The sequence below is a fragment of the Leptopilina boulardi genome, unplaced genomic scaffold, assembly GCF_019393585.1.
Source record: "Leptopilina boulardi isolate dan_hultmark-lab unplaced genomic scaffold, ZJU_Lbou_2.1 LbouV2_393, whole genome shotgun sequence".
Classification (NCBI taxonomy): domain Eukaryota; kingdom Metazoa; phylum Arthropoda; class Insecta; order Hymenoptera; family Figitidae; genus Leptopilina; species Leptopilina boulardi.
In genome coordinates this window covers 30,736-50,962 of record NW_026137966.1, presented here as the reverse complement: position 1 = coordinate 50,962, position 20,227 = coordinate 30,736, and the positions used below count along the sequence as shown (strand labels likewise).

The window sequence follows — 20,227 nt, the reverse complement described above, 5'->3', positions numbered from 1 at the left end:
TAGTCCTCAAAACATCATCAGAACATTTGCCGTTGCTCAAATTGCGAATGCGCGCCAAAATGTGTGACGGTTTGCCAGAATTCAAAATTTTGCCCTTTAAAAGTTGTCGAATTTGTGCTTCAAATGAAGCTGAAAAAGTCGAAATCAGTGTGTCCTTAATTCGCTGATAAATGTCGTCTTTAAATCTCATTTAGCAATAACAAATCAGAAATGCTAAGCGCAACATCAGAATCTAATTCTGCGATAACGATATCGGCGCAAGATTTTTCTGGTAAAATCGAGGAATCCGAATGCGACGTTTAATATCGTCGATATTAGGATGATCATATGTATTTTGATGATCAATAGCAGCTTGTCCTGCAGGATTTGTAGTTTTAACCTGTTCCGTGAGAATGCGAACTTTTTCTTCAAGTTCCTCCATAGCTGACAAAAAAGAAAAAATCAAGGAACAACCGTAAAAGGTAAACAAAAATAAAAAAAATTTTAATTTAAATATTTGATGTAAACTTTAAAATTTATAAAATTTATAAAGCGAACAAAAAGAAAATTTTTTTAAATAAATAATTATTCGGGTCCACATCTCTAAAAAGGAAAAAATCGCGAAACAAATAAATGTCAAAAAAATAGTACGTTTGAACGCAACAGCAACGTAAAAAATTATTTTCAATAATAAAATGTCAATGTTAAAATATCAAGACGATACAAATTAACAAAAGAGACAAAATAAAAATATTCTTGTCAGAATCTACAGCTACATTTACTTAATTGAATCAACGTTAAGAAATAAAAAATGATTCCTATTGTACATGTGAAAAAAAATTCAAAATTCTAATTGATACATGCATCCACACACAAAAAAAACGCGCGGAAACGCCAAATTTAAAAAATTAAGCAAAAGACAACATAAATTTGTTGAAATAAACACAATAAAATATAACAGTGAAACAAGAAGAGTTCGAACATTATAAAGAATAAAATAAATTTGATATGACGTACAATCATCTTAAATCATTTAAAAAAAAATACTCGTAATAATAAATTATTAGAGTAAACTTTAATTTCAAAATTGAATAAGAAAAAAATTATTCTTTAAAATAAGATTTTAAAAAAACTATTTGAATAATTAAAAAAAGAAAAATAACAATTTTTAATTAAAAATTTTTTATAAGCGAATCGAGGAAAGAATCGAGAAATTTAAAAATGAGCTGCAAATTTCGTTGAATTGAATTCGCTGGACTGTACAGCTGTTGACATCACGATCACATGTTAGATGTGTTCGTCGTTCCGCGAATGGTTCTATCATACTAAGCAAAATCATGACGTAGCATGACGTAGGCAGGCAGCGACGACAGGATGGGAAATTCTGCGCACTTGAGACCAAGCGCAGAGAATCCACAGGAAAAGCTATACGTCACTGGTGAAAAAATGGCTTCCTTCGAAGAAAATTTTGGCGTCCAAACATTTCTCCAAATAGTAAAATATCCCAAAAATGACAATAAAATCGTTGGTATTGCCAGAAACATCCGTAAAAAAAATTGACAGCATTTAAAGTTGCTATGACAGCAAAAGACGATGGAAATTCATCCTTGCCAAGAATCTTGGGCGGGAAAACGAGACTGACGTCACATCCGTCATCAGGAAAAGGCGGTTTTTCACATAAACAATATTGAAATTTGTTTTCAAAAATTCATAAATCACTCAATTCACTGGCAAATAATATGCAAAGACAACAGTGTTTTAGATTGATTAATATTACTTTTTAAAATGTAATGCCATTTTTCAATTAATGTTCCCGGCTGATAATATATCACATCCGGCTAAATATCGACGAAATCACGTGCGAAAATCACTGGTAGTCCATTTGTTAAAGTTGCAAAATAAATGCAAAAACGATGGAAATTATTTCACTTGATTTGCACAACATGTTGTTTTTGGTAGTCGGGGTCACCAATGTGGAGATTATTTGAAATAAATGTTTATAATAATATGGTTCTCCTAACCATAATTTAAAATTTATTTTGACTACCATAAATAAGAACCATAATAACAATTATTTATTTGAATATATAAAAATGTGCACGTGTGTACAGAACTACACTATCTAATTGCTTACGCATAACTGACTAACTCTGTCATACCTACATCATACGATTTCTTGCCTAGCGACGGTTGCTAAGGCTCGAGTCAGCCCATATTCTCATTTACGGTGAGGGGAGCGGATAGATTCAAAATTTCACGTTTGTTTACACTTGCTAACGTCGAGTTTCACAATTTCTAATAAGCAAGCGATATTGTTTTGCTTTTGATTATACAAAGCTTGTGTCAAATAGAGAACTTAGATTTTCTGCTTTAATTCTATATCAAATTAAAAAATTATTCTCATATAAATATTCAGAAAATTGAACTTTTAAAACAATAATTTTAAATATATCATGCATAAACAACAAATATTAAAATAATTCATTAGTTTTCAGCCCGAATTGATATAGTAATGAAAAATAAGTACACATAATCTATAAATTAGAATATTAATTGATTTATATTGTCGAAAAAAAAATTAAATGAAAAAAAATATTTATAATATGGCCATCGTTAATTTCACATGTTATTTAATGTGGGTTTTCTAAAACTCCCAAAGATTCTAAACAAAAAGCGATTATATTTACATTATTTGGATCAACCAAGAAATATCAGGTTGATTACTTTCCACAATATATGACATGTTTCGCGCTTAAAACCTTTTATCTTTCGGTAAAATTTCTACACGAAGGTGTAAAATTACTGAAATGACATATTTCACATATGCTAATCATTTACTTTTTCCGTCTTCAAACAACTTTTTAAAGCTGTGAATTCACATGTATTTGCCACAACCTGACCCAGTTGTCGACGGCCATATTGTTTTGTGATATCATGATTTCAGTTCCCATAGCTTATTCAATAAAAATTCTATTAGTATGCGAAATTTTTTCTATAACACTTTAAACCCTTTTAAAGCATAATATTTAAAAAACAACAATAATGCTGTGTTTTTTATTAATAAAAAAAGCATTATATATGAAAGTAAATAAAATAATAAAATCAGATATTGAATAGAAACTAAAACATCTAAAAAATATTTCAAAAAACCAAAAAATATATATTTAAAAAAAAAACAAAAAAATTTTTGAATTATCCGCAAAAACTATCTACTTTTTCGTGGTAAGAATCGGGCAACACCAATTAGGACTAGGTGGCTAAAGATAGTTCAAACATCAGATTCGTAATCAGCGATCTCGAAAACCCTAGTGTAAAATTTTTTAGCTAAATAGGTCGACTTTAAAATTTTTTCGGTTGCCACTTTAAATCCGCCATTTTGATTTTTCAAATTCTGACATTAAATTCGTAACCAGCGACCCCGACAACCCCCGAGAAAGCATTTTCAGCTAATTTGGACACACTTTAAAAAGTTTGGCACATTTAAATAATTTGTTGCAATTTTTTGAAATTTTCGACGCCATTTTAAAAAATAAAAGTCGGGAGAAGAGGGGGAATATTTTTCGTTTAAAGTTTAACAATCGAGTGCACGATTTATATACTTGATAGCTGTCAGAAAAATTATTTTCTTTTCGAAATATTAGTAATTTTATTAAAAAATCATTAAAAAATCGCGTCATTTTGCAAATAAACATTAATAAACATTATGTTATGTATTAACATTTTTTTAAAGTAATGGGCAAAAAACGGTTTTTTAAAAATTTCAAAATGCAAAAAAATAATAGTTAATCTTTATTGATATTGCTCAAATTACTCTTATTATTTGTCCGACAATGAGATCTACAATTTAAAAAAATTTATTCTTTTAGCTCTTATAGGATTCGAGATATTCAAGAAAATGTAGTGTTTATACACACCCACACACGGAACGACATTTTTTAAAAATGTGATTTTTGTATTCCTGAGGTTGAAAAACGTAAAGATCCTTATAAAAACAAAATTCGAAAAATTTCAGTATTACAATGCTTCCTCCATGAGGAAGTAATAGTAAAATGTTCGAAAAATATCAAAGTATCTATTACACGTGTAGTTCCACGTGCAACAATTCTTAAATTTTTAAAAAATTTTTAAAGTATGAATTACACGTGTAAAAGGTTTTAAAATATACGTGATATATTAAAGTATAAAATACACGTGTTACAATTCATAAAATTTTCAAGAAATATCAAAGTATCAAATACAGGTGTAATTCCACGTGTAAAAGTGCATAAAATATTCGAGAAATAACAAAGTATCGATTACACGTGTAGTTCCACGTGTAACAATTCTTGAAATTTCAAAAAAGTTTCAAAGTATGAATTACACGTTTAAATAAACGTGTAATTTATTGCAAAATGACTTTCAAATTTATAGTACGTATTACACGTGTAATTAATGTGGCCAAATCTACATGTGTATTTTTTTCAATAGTTACTTTAATTATACGATAAAAATTGCCGTATTCTAAAGCACATTCTATATTCTTTTTTCAGTGTAAGAAACCATTAAATTGCAACAAATAAACCAGGTAAGTATATTCCGACGTGGACTTTATCGCTAAAAACGAATATCGTTTGAATTTTCAATTTTTTAAGCTATCATGCAAATATTTACGTTTTTTACAAGTTTGGCGGTGGGGCGAAGTGGCGACTTTACAATGGGGCGTGTTGAAGAGTTAAGAATATTGTAAAATTTATTTTTATGATGCATTCTTAGCTCCATGGTGCGAAAATATACGAGAAAAAGTAAGGCCGAATGAACAAGTGACTCAAGAAACAGTCGCTGCTGTTTATACGAAAAAATTAAAATAAGTTTTATTTTAATTTCATTTTAAGTGTTATTATTTACATATAATTTAATTATTACTAATTTAAACTTTTTTAATAAATAAAAATAGCATTATATGCATTTATGCAGTTTTATTACAGAAAAAACGAACTCGACAACTCGCCCCACCTTTTTTGAAAATCACGGTTTTGACAACTTTGATTTCGACGTCTACAATTTAATCCACATATTAGATACGTAAAAATGATGCTCAGCAGAGTTAAAGCTGAAGAATCAAGCTTTCAAATAAGAGAATGTTCATTAAAATTGATTCATTTTTGCGACTGCTACAGACTTCCATATGTCAAACTCGACACCAAGCCCAACTCTACTCTATATATTAAATATTGTTCAAATATACCTTAAAACAGAATTACTTTGATCATTGCGGTTAAATTCACTCACCAATTTATCGGCTTCAAATAACTTTGAAATAAAGTTTGATAATTTTATTACCAAGTACAGAAATTAAATTTATTAATAAAAGGAGTGAAATTATTTTAGTTTAAAGATAATTTGAATCAAATAAATCGATGATCAAATTTAACAGCGTTTAACGAAATAATTCCGTCTGATGGTATTTATTTGTTCATTTCACTGAGGTTTTTTATTTATTGCTGGTTCATGGAAAAACAATTGTTATGAAAAAATTTATAGAATTTTATGTTTTTATGTATCTTTATGTTTTTCAATTTCATTAATTCAATCCGGTGGTCTTTAACAAAAAAGGAATGCAATGAAAATGAATCCAAAATTGGGTTGTAGGGGATTTTTCTAGATCGCTTGCAGTAGAGATATATATAATTATAAATTAAACATAAATTTGCTATTTTCACTAATTCGGACCTTTTTTTAAAAAAAATAATTACAAACGAAAGCTGAGATTTTTTTGCAATTTGTATACAAATTTTCAGAATGCTGATTTTTTTTGTTTTCGAGATTTTAAATGTCAAAGATGTTATGTATGCGCGCGCGGCGAGGCGATCGACTCACACATCGCCGCGGTACACAATGGGGCAGAAGTCTGAAAACGTTCCGAAAACCTTAAAACATTCTCCGATTTATACAAAACTTGATAAATATACGTTTTTTGGAGCAATGATTACGTATTTGAAATTAATTTTTAAAAATTCAAAATGGCGGATCGAATTTGGCAATTTATTTCTAAAAAATTAATCGATTTTTATGAAAATGGTTCTTAGAGTTTTTTAGGTCGTTGATTACGAATTTAAAGACAATTTTTAAAAATTCAAAATGGCGGACCCAATATGGTTGATAATTTTTAAAAAATTAATGGATTTTTATAAAAATGAGTATTCGGGGTTTTTTAAATCGCTAATTATGAATTTGAAGTCATTTTTTAAATACTGAAAATGGCAATTCTTTGATGTTTTTTAACAATGTGAAAAGTTATATAAGTTTTATATTAAATGTTGAAATGTATTTTTTATCATTTTATAAAGACGCCTGATTGGTCAAAATCGTAAAAGACATTTTTGAATATTTTATTTAAAAAAATTACCAATTTTGTTAAATAACTAATATTAATGTAATAATTAATAAAATAAATCATTATATTTCGACTAATTAGTTTTGCAATTTTTTAATTAATCTTTCCGGAAGACGTAAGAGTAATTATGAGTTTTAAATAAATAATTAATATATACTATTTTTTTCAAAATACATAGAGCGCTATATCCGAAAAATATAAACTTACTGCGCAGGCGTTGTTCTAGAATTTTAAGACGTGTATTATTTTATTAATAGTTGAATTTAAAGCTTTCCGAACAGATTCTACTTTTAAAATAATTTTATGTATTTGTATGTCTTTAATCAGGTTTTGAAAATACAATGGTAAAAGAGATTGAAGGTTGTCCCATCCCAGTAGTATAACTATGTCACTCTCAGGAATTAGTTCCGCGGGCTGCCGCTAGATGGCGCCACAGTCGCTTACCGCCGGTCGGTATTAACCCGCAGTCGGTAATGTAGATACTAGTTCCGCCGGCTACCACTAGATGGCGCCACTGTCGGTCGGTATTATTATCAGTCGGTAATGTAGATTTCTATATTATCAGCAGGTAGGTTATGTTAAGCAGATTTAAAGACTACACGTGTAGTTGGAGCTACTGTCGTTTTGTACTCTGAAAGGGTAAGGGGGTTTTGTAAGTGGAGGGGATATGTGTATATATAAGTGGCTCAAGGTATTAAGAATAGCAGAGCGACAATGGAGAAAGCAGCCAAGCAGACACCATAATCTTATCCTCCGAAGATGGCCAAGCCGATACAATCATTCTATCCTCTTCTGAAAATGATATGCAGGAGAGAGATATTTGGAGTCCAGGTTACTACACCCTTGAGGATTATGATTATGTAGATGATGACAATGAGGATGTCGGTGGTGGTATCCTGGGTCCCAGTTTTGAAAATGTTGTCTGGATTCGAAACTCGGCAATACAGACTGACGATGTAAATATTTCCTGACACAATTAAAAAAAATATTAGAATTTAAAAAAAAATTAAAATTTTTTAGTAATAATTTTTAAATTTTTTTAGTAACAAAAAATATTAAAAACACAAACTGCAACACAATCAAAACCAAAGACAATTACAAACAGACAAACTCCAATTCCACCAAAGACAATTACACAAATATCAAGGTTAGTAAAACAAACAGAAACACAAAGAAAACAAACGCCAACACAACAAAAATTAAGTAAAAAACAAATACCAAAAACTGCAAGCACTACAAGTATACGAACATTAACACAATTTAAACAGCCTAAAACACCAAAACCAACAATAAATCAGAAAAAATTAAAGAAACAAGTACCAACAAAAAAAGCATTACAGAAAACAAAACTCTATTTACGATTTACACCACCAACACCTACTAAAGAGGAAGTACAAAATTTTGTTGTACCATTACACCTTTCACAACCTGCACCTCCAATAAGCCCATTACGGCATACACCACCACGACAAACACCACCGCCACAAACAGAACCAGAAATAAATGCACAATTAGACAACCAAATTTTAAATATTTACAAAAATCTGCAGAAATTCAGGTATGATTCCCTCACAAAATTTAAATAAATGTTAAAAATATCGTATTTTTTATTCATTTTTTTTTATTATTCTTTTTTATAACATTTATGGTGATATTCATATATATATATATATATATATACATATTTCAGTTGTTTCTTTTTGAGATTTTAGTTAATATCTTTATTCTTATTATTACTAGTATAATTATTACACCGTCCGACACGATTTTTCACACACGAAAAAATCAATGATTTTCAGAAACTAGGACCAAAAAAAAGATACCCGTGTCTGGCCGTTTTGCTAGATCAAGTCATTTTTTGCTTTTAGGGGTAAAAACAACCCTTAAATGAAAGGTGATAGGAAATCTTGTACAAATAAATAATTTTTTATGAAACCTGGTATCTCGGGGTTTTCCGGGTCGCTGATTACGAATCTGATGTCAGATTTTCAAAATTCAAAATGACGGATCCAATATGGCGGTCGAAATTTATAAATAATAATTATTTTTTATACAACTTGGTATCTAGGGGTTTTTAAGGTCACTGAGTACGAATCTGAAGTCAGAGTTTTAAAATTGAAAATAACAGATTCAATATTACGTTTCAAATTTATAAAAGTTCTTCGAATTCACTTGAAACTTGTTACTTAAAGGTTTTTGGAGTTGCTGATTACAAATTTTATGTCGGGTTTTCAAAATTCAAAATGGCGGATCCAATATGGTGGTCGAAATTTATAAATGTTATTAATTTCTTATAAAACTTCGTATCTCTGGGTTTTTGGGGTCGCTGAGTACGCATCTGAAGTTAGATTTTCAAAATTCAAAATAGATCTAATAATGTGGAAGAAAACAATATTTAAAAAATAAAAATTTCCACATATGTGTTTTTTGTATATTGGACAAAGTTAAAACAAATGACAGTTGTTTATATGTTCGTTTTCAGTTGCATAGTTACAGATAATAGTACATAAAACAAATGACAATTGTAGACTTTTTTACTTTGCACATCAGCAGTTTTAAACAATCACTTTACATCTTTAAATTTATCTTCCTTGAGCTTATTACTGTTATCTAATAAAAATATTCTTACTTACTACAAAGCCTGTTTTGTCATTAAAAAAGTGTCCAATATACAAAAAACACATATGTGGAAATTTTTATTTTTTATATATATTTTTCTAATCTTCTACATTATTAGATCTATTTTGAATTTTAAAAATCTACCTTCAGATGCGTACTCAGCGACCCCAAAAACCCAGAGATACGAAGTTTTATAAAAAATTAATAACATTTATAAATTTCGACCACCATATTGAGTCCGCCATTTTGAATTTTTAAAACCCGACATAAAATTTGTAATCAGCAACTCCAAAAACCTTCAAGTAACAAGTTTCAAGTGAATTCGAATAACTTTTATAAATTTGAAACGCAATATTGAATCTGCCATTTTCAATTTTAAAACTCTGACTTCAGATTCGTACTCAGCGACCTTAAAAACCCCTAGATACCAAGTTTTATAAAAAATAATTAATATTTATAAATTTCTACCGCCATATTGAATCCGCCATTTTGAATTTTGAAAATCTGACATGATTAAATTAGGTAAACAATTAAAACTCATATTTAAATTTATAATTTTTTTTATTATTATAACAAAAGTTTCTTATACATACAAATAACATTCATATTTTAGCATTTTCTTTAAATTCCATATTATTATACGGTCCTCCAAGATAGATCATTTGTAGCGTATTATTGGATGCTGCTTCCATCATTGATGTCCAGGTGTCAGGCTCAAGTTCAAAATGTTTGTAAAATCGGCTAGGCAGAAAGACGTTGAAAGTTTTGTTCATTTCAGCAACGACTCTATCACCATACTTTGACTGAAACTTTTTAAGCTTCTTGATAGTGAATTGTCCTCCCACAGTTAGCTCGGACAGCGGATTCGTGGGCAAGAATTTCTCCATCCGTCCAACAGCATTGATATTTGAAAAGTCCATGTTGCTTCTCAGAGAGTTGTCCTTGGAGATGCTTGTCGTCCAGCTCAGAGCAGGTTGAATGGCAAATTCACCTCTGGCTTCACCAATTTTATACTCGAAAATCATCCCCTTCCTCGTGCTAATCTCAATCCCCACTCTAAATGCTCACATATATTAATATGTATAGTTGAACATTTGCAATGGCGCCTCCGTCGTATATCTCCAGTCGGTATTACCTTTGGTTGGTATGTCGGTTGTGAAATGGCGCCACCGTCGTATACCTCCAGTCAGCATTACTCTTCGTTGTCCACAGTTAAAAATATAAATTTCTACTTTACCATAAGTTGGTAATGTAGATTTTTAAAATTTTAATTTACACTTTAAAATTTTCTTGGTGCTGGCTTTGGTTCCCTTGGTGCTGGCTCTGGCTTTGTTGTCCTAGGTGCCGGCACTGGATTTGTTTGCCTTGGAGCTGGCACAGGTTTCTGCTTATTTGATGATTCCATTGTTCTTCCTTAAGCTTACTGATAAATAATGAGCAAATCAATTTAAGCTTTCTAAATTTATATACTTCTTACTTTATCACACACATGCGCATTACCATTCTTGTTTTTATTTTATAATCATTAAAATAATCTTAAACTAATAGGATAGGATAAAATCAATTAACAATTTAGTTTAACTTTAAAATGTTTATTTATAAAAAAGTTAAGATGTTTCATAAAATTTTTTAAGCGATTCCGTAGAATTTACAGTAAAATATTCATTATGATTTTCAACTTCATCTACACCCTGATCAACATTTCTTACATCACACTCATTTTTCGATTTTGTAAGCCAGTTTCTTAACATTGATGCTTTGTTTACTGCACCCCATTTATTACACAATGTATGATAGGTACAAACATATAATGAAGCTTCTAATTTAAGTTTTTTAAGTGAACGTCAATTAAAATCTTCAACGTTTCGTACATTAATTACAAATTTTTCAAGCCACTTTTTTTTCTCGATGCCCTTTACATAAATTTTGCGACCACCAGCTAACAAATCCTGCAGAAGTGATTGTAATTGATCATACGGCACAACACCAGAGGTCCATTTCAGCCTATGGTAGTTGTGCATCAACCATAGATTTTCACTCTTGTATCTCCCAGGTAGAAAACTCCAACTGCAGGGTGGCTCGAACAGGAACACCATTGGTTGAGCATCTTCCTCAATTGGTAGAATGGCCAGCTCCTTGAAGATGAAGTCATTGTAGGGCCTTTTGAAGCCTTGGATGTCCACAATGAAGTCCATGGTTGCAGCAACTAAGAATTTCAGTTCATATTCCTCCTTTTTATACTTGAGATTCACCCCCACTACTTATGTTACTTTTTTAACAACACCACTGATTGATTTATATTGTATAACTCGATCATGAATAATCAAGCAATATGCAGCTGTATTAGATAGGAAATTAGCACTCGATTTAAATTCCAAACGTACTTCAATACAAGCTTGCTTGAGAAATTCGTTTTGTTTTGAGCAATCTATGACAGCCAATGGTGCATAATCTTTAAATAAACTTTTGGTAAGTAGAGGTTCAGAATCTTTTCCATAGTATGATGCATGAAAGTTACAATACATGTCATACAGAATAGAAAATTGGTGATGATTAAAATCTAAATTTAAATTTCCATAGGGATAGTATTGTGAGTTTAGGAATAATTTTACATTTATGAGATTACAGTTGTCAAAAAAGTTGGCATATCTCGTGTGATTATCTATTCGATTGGTTTGAAAACCTAAGATAACATATCGAGGTTTTTCAACTTGTGTAGAAGTTTTTACAGTCCAAACATGTTTCTGAGTCGCAGGTATAATTAGATATTCATACATTTCCCACGATCTAAAACTCATACTTATAAATGTTCAATAAATCTTAATAATTCAATTTTCTGACGGTCACCCACAAATAAGTATGGTATCATTCATTCAATTTTATTAATCGAAATTCTAAATTCTTCACGCTCCAGACACTGAATATTAACTATAGCATTAAGATCTGTCCGAGATATTGTCAAAATAATTTCATGTTTTGTATTTACAACTATTTTTCGATAGTCTTCAGCAAATCCAAGAATCATACTCAATGGTATATTAACATCAAAATATCCATCATCATTTGTCACTCTACTGATATCTTGAAAGTCAATATAACCTGCATTCTCAGCGTAAATTATCTGACTAGGTGTTTGAGAAATATAAGTTATTGAATCTTTTGGTTTAAAATTTATTTTCATGCTGCTTTTAATTTCACTGCGTAACGTGTTATTATTTGGTTTTATATTTATAACTTCAGGTCCATCAGTAATGGGATTTTGAGTATATTTTTCAATGTCTTTAATTTCATAACTTCCAGGAGGGATAGTAATTATTTTATTTCTAACATGAAATTTATTTTTTCCTTCATCAACATTAGGAATGGAATTAAATGTTAAAAGTTCAACAAGCCCAAGAATGTAATTTTTATTTGTAACAATTCTATGGGAGGAAAATATTCAGCCTCTAATACAGAGGAATTACCAGAAATGGTCAGTGTGAACGATTCATCCATGATGATGTCTTTTTAAAAACTGATTGTTCACATTACTTTTCCTTCATTTATATACTTTTTAACTTACTAAAGTTTTTTGAGATAAAAATTTAAGACACAAATGACCACAATTAACAGTATTATAGTCTTGATAATTTTTATGATTATACATTATTAAAGTATAATCACCCAAATAAGTTACGAGTTCGTATAGTGGTTGAAGATTGCCAAAACTTGCAAAGTACTGTGCCTTATTTTTAATCTTTTTATATGCAACCCAATGCGTTTCAGGGCCATTTTTATCATCAAGGTTAATAATTGCTGATTCATTCTTTCGAGGTCCTCTTTTTGGTAAATCATTCCTCATAAATACCCCCCGAAAATGAGGAATTTTTAACTCCTTTGCGTATTTCATCAAATTATAGTTAGTTAATGCTTGTTGAGGAAGTATTAGAACTTTTTTTTAAAACATTTTCTCTTTTTTATTCCTTGTCCTTTTGTATAGGGTTTCAAGTGAAGTCCCCCACCTTTGGGAAAAGGTTTTAAATGAAGACCTACTCCTTGTCGATAAGGTTTTAAATAAAGTCCTTTACCTAGTTTAACATCTTCAATGACTTCATTATGACGTTGAGCTTCTTTTAACTGTTTTTTCGCATTACTCGCATCATTTATAGCTTTCGTTACTCCAGCAGCACCTCCAGCAAGAGCTCCAAGAGCACTTAATCCAGCGAAAATAGGAATAAGTGGTAAAACACCACCTACTTTTGAAGGTATTGGTAGAATTCGAGGTGTTAAAATCTTTTTTTTACCTCCTACTTTCTCGATAGCTTTTCGAGCAGTTGCAATAACATCTTTGATTGTCGATTGAGCACTATTACCTGGAATTATGGAATTTCTTGCAGCATCAACAATTTTACGTAGTGCCGTACGTTTCACCTTCGTCTTCCTCCTCCTCCTCATCTTTTTCTTTTGCTTCTTTAGCCCCATGCCTAATTTTGACTTGACTTTCATAGTACCAGATACAGCCAAAGCAACTTTTTTTCACCTATACTAGCGTCGCGTGCAAAAACACGTTGTAATGCCTTTTTAGCTAGTATCCTATCAGCAACGTTTCTTGCTTTAATGTTATCTGGATTTTTTGAATATGAAATATCGTGCTCCTTACAAGCAGAATTTAAAGGATTCACACCAGGATCACCTCGAGCAATACGTTTTATTGTCAGGCAGTATTCGTGAAATATTCTGTGGTCCATCAAATTATGGAAAAACAAATGTACTTTTGTCTTTAATATTACATCCTAATGGTCTCAGATTTGATAATATTCATCTTTATTCAAAATCTTTGCAACAACCAAAGTTTAAATTCTTGGAACAATTGTAAGTGAAGTTGATGGAGTTGAGTATTTACCATTCAGTGAACATGAAGAAGTAATTTCTCCTCAAAATGCAAAACCAAACTCTATATTTATATTTGATGATGTGGCATGTGAAAAACAAGATAATATTAGAGCATTTTTTTGTATGGGTAGACATGTAAGCGTTGATAGTTTCTATTTATGTCAAACTTATGCAAGAATTCCAAAACATTTAGTACGAGATAATGTGAACTTGTTAGTTCTTTTTCGTCAAGATGAAAAAAATTTAAAACATGTTTATGATGATCATGTGAATACGGATATGACATTTTCGCAATTTCGTGAATTATGTTCAGCTTGTTGGAATTCTGACAAGTAAGGATTTGTTGTAATTGATAAAGATAGTCATTTAAATGAGGGAAGGTATAGAAAAGGTTTTGACTGTTTTATTTCACGATAAATAAAGATAATTTTTGAATTTGTTTTAGTTTAAATTGAGACCTTGATATATCAAGGTGTATAATAAAGAGAAATAATATTTACATTAAATTGCTAAAGCTAGTGAGGCAATTAGACGTAAACATCGTTTATTTACATTAGGAAAAGAAAATGTTGAAAATCTGTTGAACGAAACCTTCAAACATATAGTTGAACCTTTACAAAAAATTATTACCATAAATGACATTAAGCGTGAAACTTTTAAAACGGAAAGGATAGAAAAGGAGAAAAAAGGTGAAAGTAAAGAGGAAGATGATAATTTAAGTTTTAAGAGTATTGAAGATAGTGAATCAACAATAATCCCAGACTTAGAGTATGATAAACTGTTAAATAAGTATATTTACTTGATAGATCAAAACAGAAAACAGTGTTTGGATCTAGTATATGGAGTACGTAAGATGCGAGATGGATCACTTCTGATTGGTGATAAACCAATAATTTTTAATCAACAGTTTTTGAATGTTGGAAATAGACGTTTTAGCATTACCCCTGGATTATTGGAACTTTTATTTAAAAATAAACCGGAGAATTCACACATTAGTGATCATGATATAAATAATTATAAGCAAATTCTCATCGACTCCAATGCACATAGAAAAAAATACAGTGCTTCTGAACCTATTAATATAAGTAAAAGTTTTAAATACACTAATGTTATTTCAAATCTATTTCCTCATTCTGTAACTCCGAAAAGTAAGTCAAAAACTGGTACATCACTTCCAAAATTTATGATTACAAAAAGAAATTTTCAACCAGACTACATCTATTGGGATGATCCAAATGAGTTAGATGATCGTTTGAGACTATTTACTGCATCACAAGCAGCTGGTAATCCAAGTCATAATAATGAAATTATGTCCATTATTGAAGAATTAAGTGAAGCCAAAATTATATATTAGAAGTTGTTTTATCAACTACATATCAGTTTCATAATGAGCATTGATGTATTCGGACATCCCTTCAATAAAGGAAGAACAGTAGCAGCAAAACGAGGACCACCTGGACCATCTGAAGTTGGTTTTAAAGTAGATTCAGAAGACAATTATGACTGTGGAGGGAAAAGAATTTGTAACCTTGCAAAAGCTAAAGCAGAGGGCGACACAGTTAATTTATTACTTATTCAACGTATGATAGAGAACGAAGTGCACTAGTATATCAAGTCACGTCTTCATTAAGGTTAGACATTGATAACAGTAATGTGTTGTTAAAAATTTTTGAAGCTTCGGTAACAGATAAACTACAAAATCTTGAAAAACAAATAAATGAAAATTTTCAAGACATTAATAACAGTAATGTGTTATTAAAAACTCTTGAAGACTCTATAGGAGAAAAATTAAAAAATCTTGAAAGACAAATTAATCAAGATTTATCATATAGAAAAGCAGAAATTATTGGTGAAATTGATGCTCGTTTGAGAGTTCTTGAAAATGAAACGAAAATCCTTGAAAAACAAACAAAGAAAAATATATTGGATACTGACAACAGTAATGTATTATTAAAAACTCTTAAAGACTCTATAGGAAAAAAATTAAACAATCTTGAAAGACAAATAAATCAAGATTTCTTATATCGAAACGCTGAAATTATTGGTGAATTAGATACTCGTATGAGAGTTCTTGAAAATGAAACGGAAATCTTGAAATACAAACAAAGAAAAATGTATTGGAGACTGACAGCGGTAATGAGCTGTTAAAAACTCTTGACGGCTCATTGTCAGTGTCAGAAAAATTAAACAATCTTGAAAGACAAATAAATCAAGATTCATCATATAAAAATGCTGAAATTATTGGTAAACTGGACGTCGTTTGAGAGCTCTTGAAAATGAATGACAAAAAGTTGACAGTAGTGAATGAACTTCACACACAAGCTCGACAAAATTATTCTCGACGTCGAGTTGAAATGCGTGACATTGATGATACTTGGCAAGCAGATTTGGTTGAAATGATACCATATTCCAAAGTTAATAAAGAATTCAAGTACTTACTTACAGTTATAGATATATTTTCCAAGTACACTTGGTCTGTTCCTGTAAAGAATAAAACTGGAAAAGATGTCACTAATGCAATGAAATCTATATTTGCAAAAGGACGTAGTCCAAAAAATTTGCATTGTGATAAGGGAAAAGAATTTTATAATTCACAATTTGAGGCTTTAATGGAATTGAGAAAAATTAATTTTTATTCCATCTATAGTAACCTGAAAGCATCCATCGTGGAACGTTTTAACCGAACACTCAAAAGGAAAATGTGGATTCACTTTAGTTTCAGAGGAAATTACAAGTGGTGTGATATATTACCTAATCTCATTTCCAAGTATAATGATACAAAACATCGCACAATTGGAATGAAACACAAAGTTGTCACTGGAGATCATGTTGAAACTTTGAAAGAGCGATTCTTCAAACTCAGAAAAATACCTTTCAGAAAATCAAAATTTAAAATTGGAAACAAAGATCGAGTTAGCAAGTATAAAAATGTGTTTGAGAAGGGTTACACACCGAATTGGACAACTGAACAATTTACTATTGATAAAGTTAAACAAACTCGACCTGTGACTTACATGCTAAAGGACTACCAAGATCAACAAATTAGCGGAGGATTCTATGAAGAGGAACTTCTTAAAGTGAAATATTCCGATGTATATCTTGTTGAAAAAGTACTCAAGATGCGTGGAAATAAAATTTTTGTTAAGTGGTTAGGCTTTGATAGTACTCATAATAGTTGGATAGATAAAACAGACTAATGTTAAAACAAAAAAAGAATCATTAATGAATCATTAATGAATCAACAATCAATCACTAATGAATCTTTTTGTAATATAGGTAGATATATATATTTAAATCAAATGAATTTACCCTTCCATACACACACACTCACACACACATATATATTTTTTTTTGAAGCCTGAAAAACTTGGTATTTCTTAGTGGTCACCAAGCAAAGTACTAACCGCGATCAACGTTGCTTAACTTTCGTGATTGACTAGAACCACCAAAGTCCACCGTGAAACAGTAGCTTCATAGCGTTGAACGATTACTTTACAGTCAAATATCGTCCTCAAGATTTTTTCATATTAAGTAGATAAAAGAATATTATTATTAATATTAATATAATTTAATTGATAATTAGATATTTTTAAGTTTTATGTTTCGAAAAAATACAAAAAATTATAAAATAGTAAAATAAATTTTTTTATAATTCTAAACATATCATATAGGTTTTTAAAATTTTTAACTTAATCAAAACATAAAATTTTTATGAATTTATAAATTTTTATTTATATACTTTATATTATATATAAATAAAATTTTAGAAAAAGGGGAAAATATCTTTTCATAGTTACATTTAAAAATCTATTATACAGATTGCCCGCAATGACGCCATTTATTACAACAAAAGTACACGATTAATAAATTAAAAGTTTAGTTAATTGAAATAATAAGTCATGTCATTATTTTGATGACAATAGTTGTTTCAATAAGTTGGGTATCAATGAAACATGCGTCAACTCTCCCTTGAGGAACTCTAGTGCCCTGTTATTACAAACAGACAAAAACAATGTCTTACATCTGGACTACTCGATAAGTCGTTTAACTTCCGTGGAGAGAAAATCTTAAATGTAGATCACCTCGGGCCTTTTGTAACCTCGACAAAAGGTAACAAATATATGGCAGCGATTTGTAATCTCACAAAATACGTTCATTTATATGCGGTAAAAGATACTATAGCGACGACGATAGTTCGAAAATTGAAAGAATGGCGAATGGCATTAAGCACATGCTCTATTCGATTCGCCATCCACAGGCCAATGGCCAAGTGGAGCGCTTCAATAGCACCATTTTAACAGCACTTATTACTAGTTTGACTGATTTGAACAGCTATCACTTTGCATTTTATTGGCCTAAGTTTAAAAAATATATTAAAAGTGAAATTATTGTTTAAACAATTGTGAAAATAAATTATTACTGATATTTAAATACTTATTTTTTCATACAATGAATGACATTAGCTTGTATGAATTGAAAGCTTTTTTAGGACTGCTTTACTTAGTTGGGTATTTTAAATCGAACAGACAAAATTTGAAAAATTTATGGAGAAGTGACGGAACTGGTGTAGAAATGTTTAGAACAGTTATAACGCTAAAAAGGTTTCAATTTATCCTAAACTGTATACGAATAGATGATAAATTCACAGGTGCAGAACAAAAAGTAACCAATAATTTGGCTGCTGTTCGATCATTCTTTCAAAAGTTTGTAACTAATTGTCAGGAAACATATTCGCCATCAGCATACGTAACTATTGACGAGCAGCTACCGTCTTTTTGAAGCCGTTGCAGTTTTAGGCAGTACATGCCTAACAAACCTGCTAAATATGGACTTAAAATTTATGCCATGGTAGATGCAGAAACATTTTACGTTGTGAATCTCGAAATGTATCCAGGTAGACAATCAGCGGGACCGTATGATTTCAGCAACAAAGCATTTGATGTAGTTAACAGGCTTGTTGCTCCTATATCAAAAACCAATAGCAATGTAATTTTCGATAAGTGGTTTAAAAGATATCCATTAATGTTACTGGAACTTTACGAAAAATAAAGCTGAATTGTCAAAGAAAATACTGGAAACACGAAATCGAAAAATATGTAAATCATATTCATTAGGTACTTGATTTAAATTAATAATTTTGTACACAGTTTTAATCAGGTAGAATGCTGAGAGCTATTGCTAAAGTAAATAGAAAAAATATAGGTGCGTAACACGACAAGTACGAACCGTTGCGTCGATTGCGCAGGAGCATTGCCTACTTTAATATTATGTTTCTCAAAAAATTGTTGTCGTCCCACTTTTATATATATATGTAGCTTATTTAAAAAAATATCAGCTTTACAATAAAAATTTAAAAAAATTTTTAAATACCCGAAGAGGTAAAAATAGAAAAATGATTTGAATGAGTTGATTTTGAAAAAAGAAGTGAAAAAATGTTTTTTTAAATTTCTTCAAGTTTAATTAAAAATTTTTTTACTATAAAAATGTGCTGTAATCTTGCAGTGCAAAGTTTAGAAACAGTAAACAGATCGCTATTTGACATCTGAGAGCATTAAAATAAATATTTCTTTCTAAAAGTGCATTGTATTTATTTCTTGTCTTTATTACCAACTTAAGAACGAAGAAAAAATAAGCTATTCTATTTTTTAACTACAATTAAATAAACGACAAATTATAACATTTCTTCTAAAATTTATGTTCTTAAATAATTCAATTCTTAATAAAAATCAAAGAGGAGTAGTTTTGATTTCGTTTTGTGATTTGTTACGGACGGAATTCCGTAAAATTTAATTTTTTTTGTTAAATATTATTTACTAAAAATAATATTAGTTAATATATATTACAAATATGTTATCAATTTTACACCAACAACATACACAATACACATATAATATAAATTTTCTAATGCTAAATATTCAATTATTATTTCAAATTAATTTAATAACTATTTATAATTTTATTTTTCATTAATTTTTTTAATGGTTATTTCTCAAATGAATTGAGATTATTGAACTTCATATTTCGAAATAACATGAACTAAATGACAAATCGATTTTGCTAATTCTGGAACTTATAATGTACAGAAGTTGACACATTAGTTTGAAAAATTAGGAAACATATAAAATATACAAAGGTAATTCAGGTGGTTGAACCGATCATGCCACTAATAAAATGCAAGTTCGCTAAAACTTGCTTGGAAACAACGAGGTGTTGATTGCAAAATCAACCTCTCTAAAATACCGTCTATCCGGGTTTATTGAATTGATAATATACTAAGGTATATTACGCGTATTACGCGTATTACGCGCGTTAATAGGTGTAGTTGTTTTTTATTCCACATAAAAATCTTTATTTAAGACCTTAAAGAAGTCTTATATTAATAAG

The 20,227-nt window shown here is 29.9% G+C and overlaps 3 protein-coding genes across 3 annotated transcripts in view; 2 read left to right on the top strand and 1 right to left on the bottom strand.

Moving 5' to 3' along the window:
- The window catches only part of LOC127288730 (beta-glucuronidase-like), a 576,096-nt gene extending 571,537 nt beyond the window's left edge, over positions 1 to 4,559 (top strand). Inside the window, exon 12 of the mRNA XM_051316363.1 lies at positions 4,509 to 4,559. Coding sequence (XP_051172320.1) covers positions 4,509 to 4,513 — 5 coding nt within the window. The 3' untranslated portion in view covers positions 4,514 to 4,559. The remainder of the gene's footprint in view (positions 1 to 4,508) is intronic.
- A 6,673-nt stretch (positions 4,560 to 11,232) lies between these two features.
- Positions 11,233 to 11,769, bottom strand: LOC127288752 (uncharacterized). Its single transcript, XM_051316389.1, has one exon. The coding sequence runs from the start codon at positions 11,767 to 11,769 to the stop codon at positions 11,233 to 11,235; it is 537 nt and encodes a 178-aa protein (XP_051172346.1).
- Positions 11,770 to 13,589: 1,820 nt separating this feature from the next.
- On the top strand, positions 13,590 to 15,197 carry LOC127288751 (uncharacterized). The gene is made up of 2 exons (XM_051316388.1): positions 13,590 to 13,822; positions 14,363 to 15,197. The coding sequence occupies exons 1-2, from the start codon at positions 13,590 to 13,592 to the stop codon at positions 15,195 to 15,197; spliced, it is 1,068 nt and encodes a 355-aa protein (XP_051172345.1).
- The last annotated feature ends 5,030 nt before the right edge of the window (positions 15,198 to 20,227 follow it).

What these genes read in the sequence shown, in the direction of transcription:
- LOC127288752 (XM_051316389.1), bottom strand. Translation starts at nt 11,769, where the DNA reads ATGAGTTTTAGATCGTGGGAAATGTATGAATATCTAATTATACCTGCG.
- LOC127288751 (XM_051316388.1), top strand. Translation starts at nt 13,590, where the DNA reads ATGAAATATCGTGCTCCTTACAAGCAGAATTTAAAGGATTCACACCAG. An exon ending in TTTAAATTCTTGGAACAATT is followed by an intron (nt 13,823 to 14,362) that starts GTAAGTGAAGTT and finishes TGCTAAAGCTAG; the next exon opens with TGAGGCAATTAGACGTAAAC.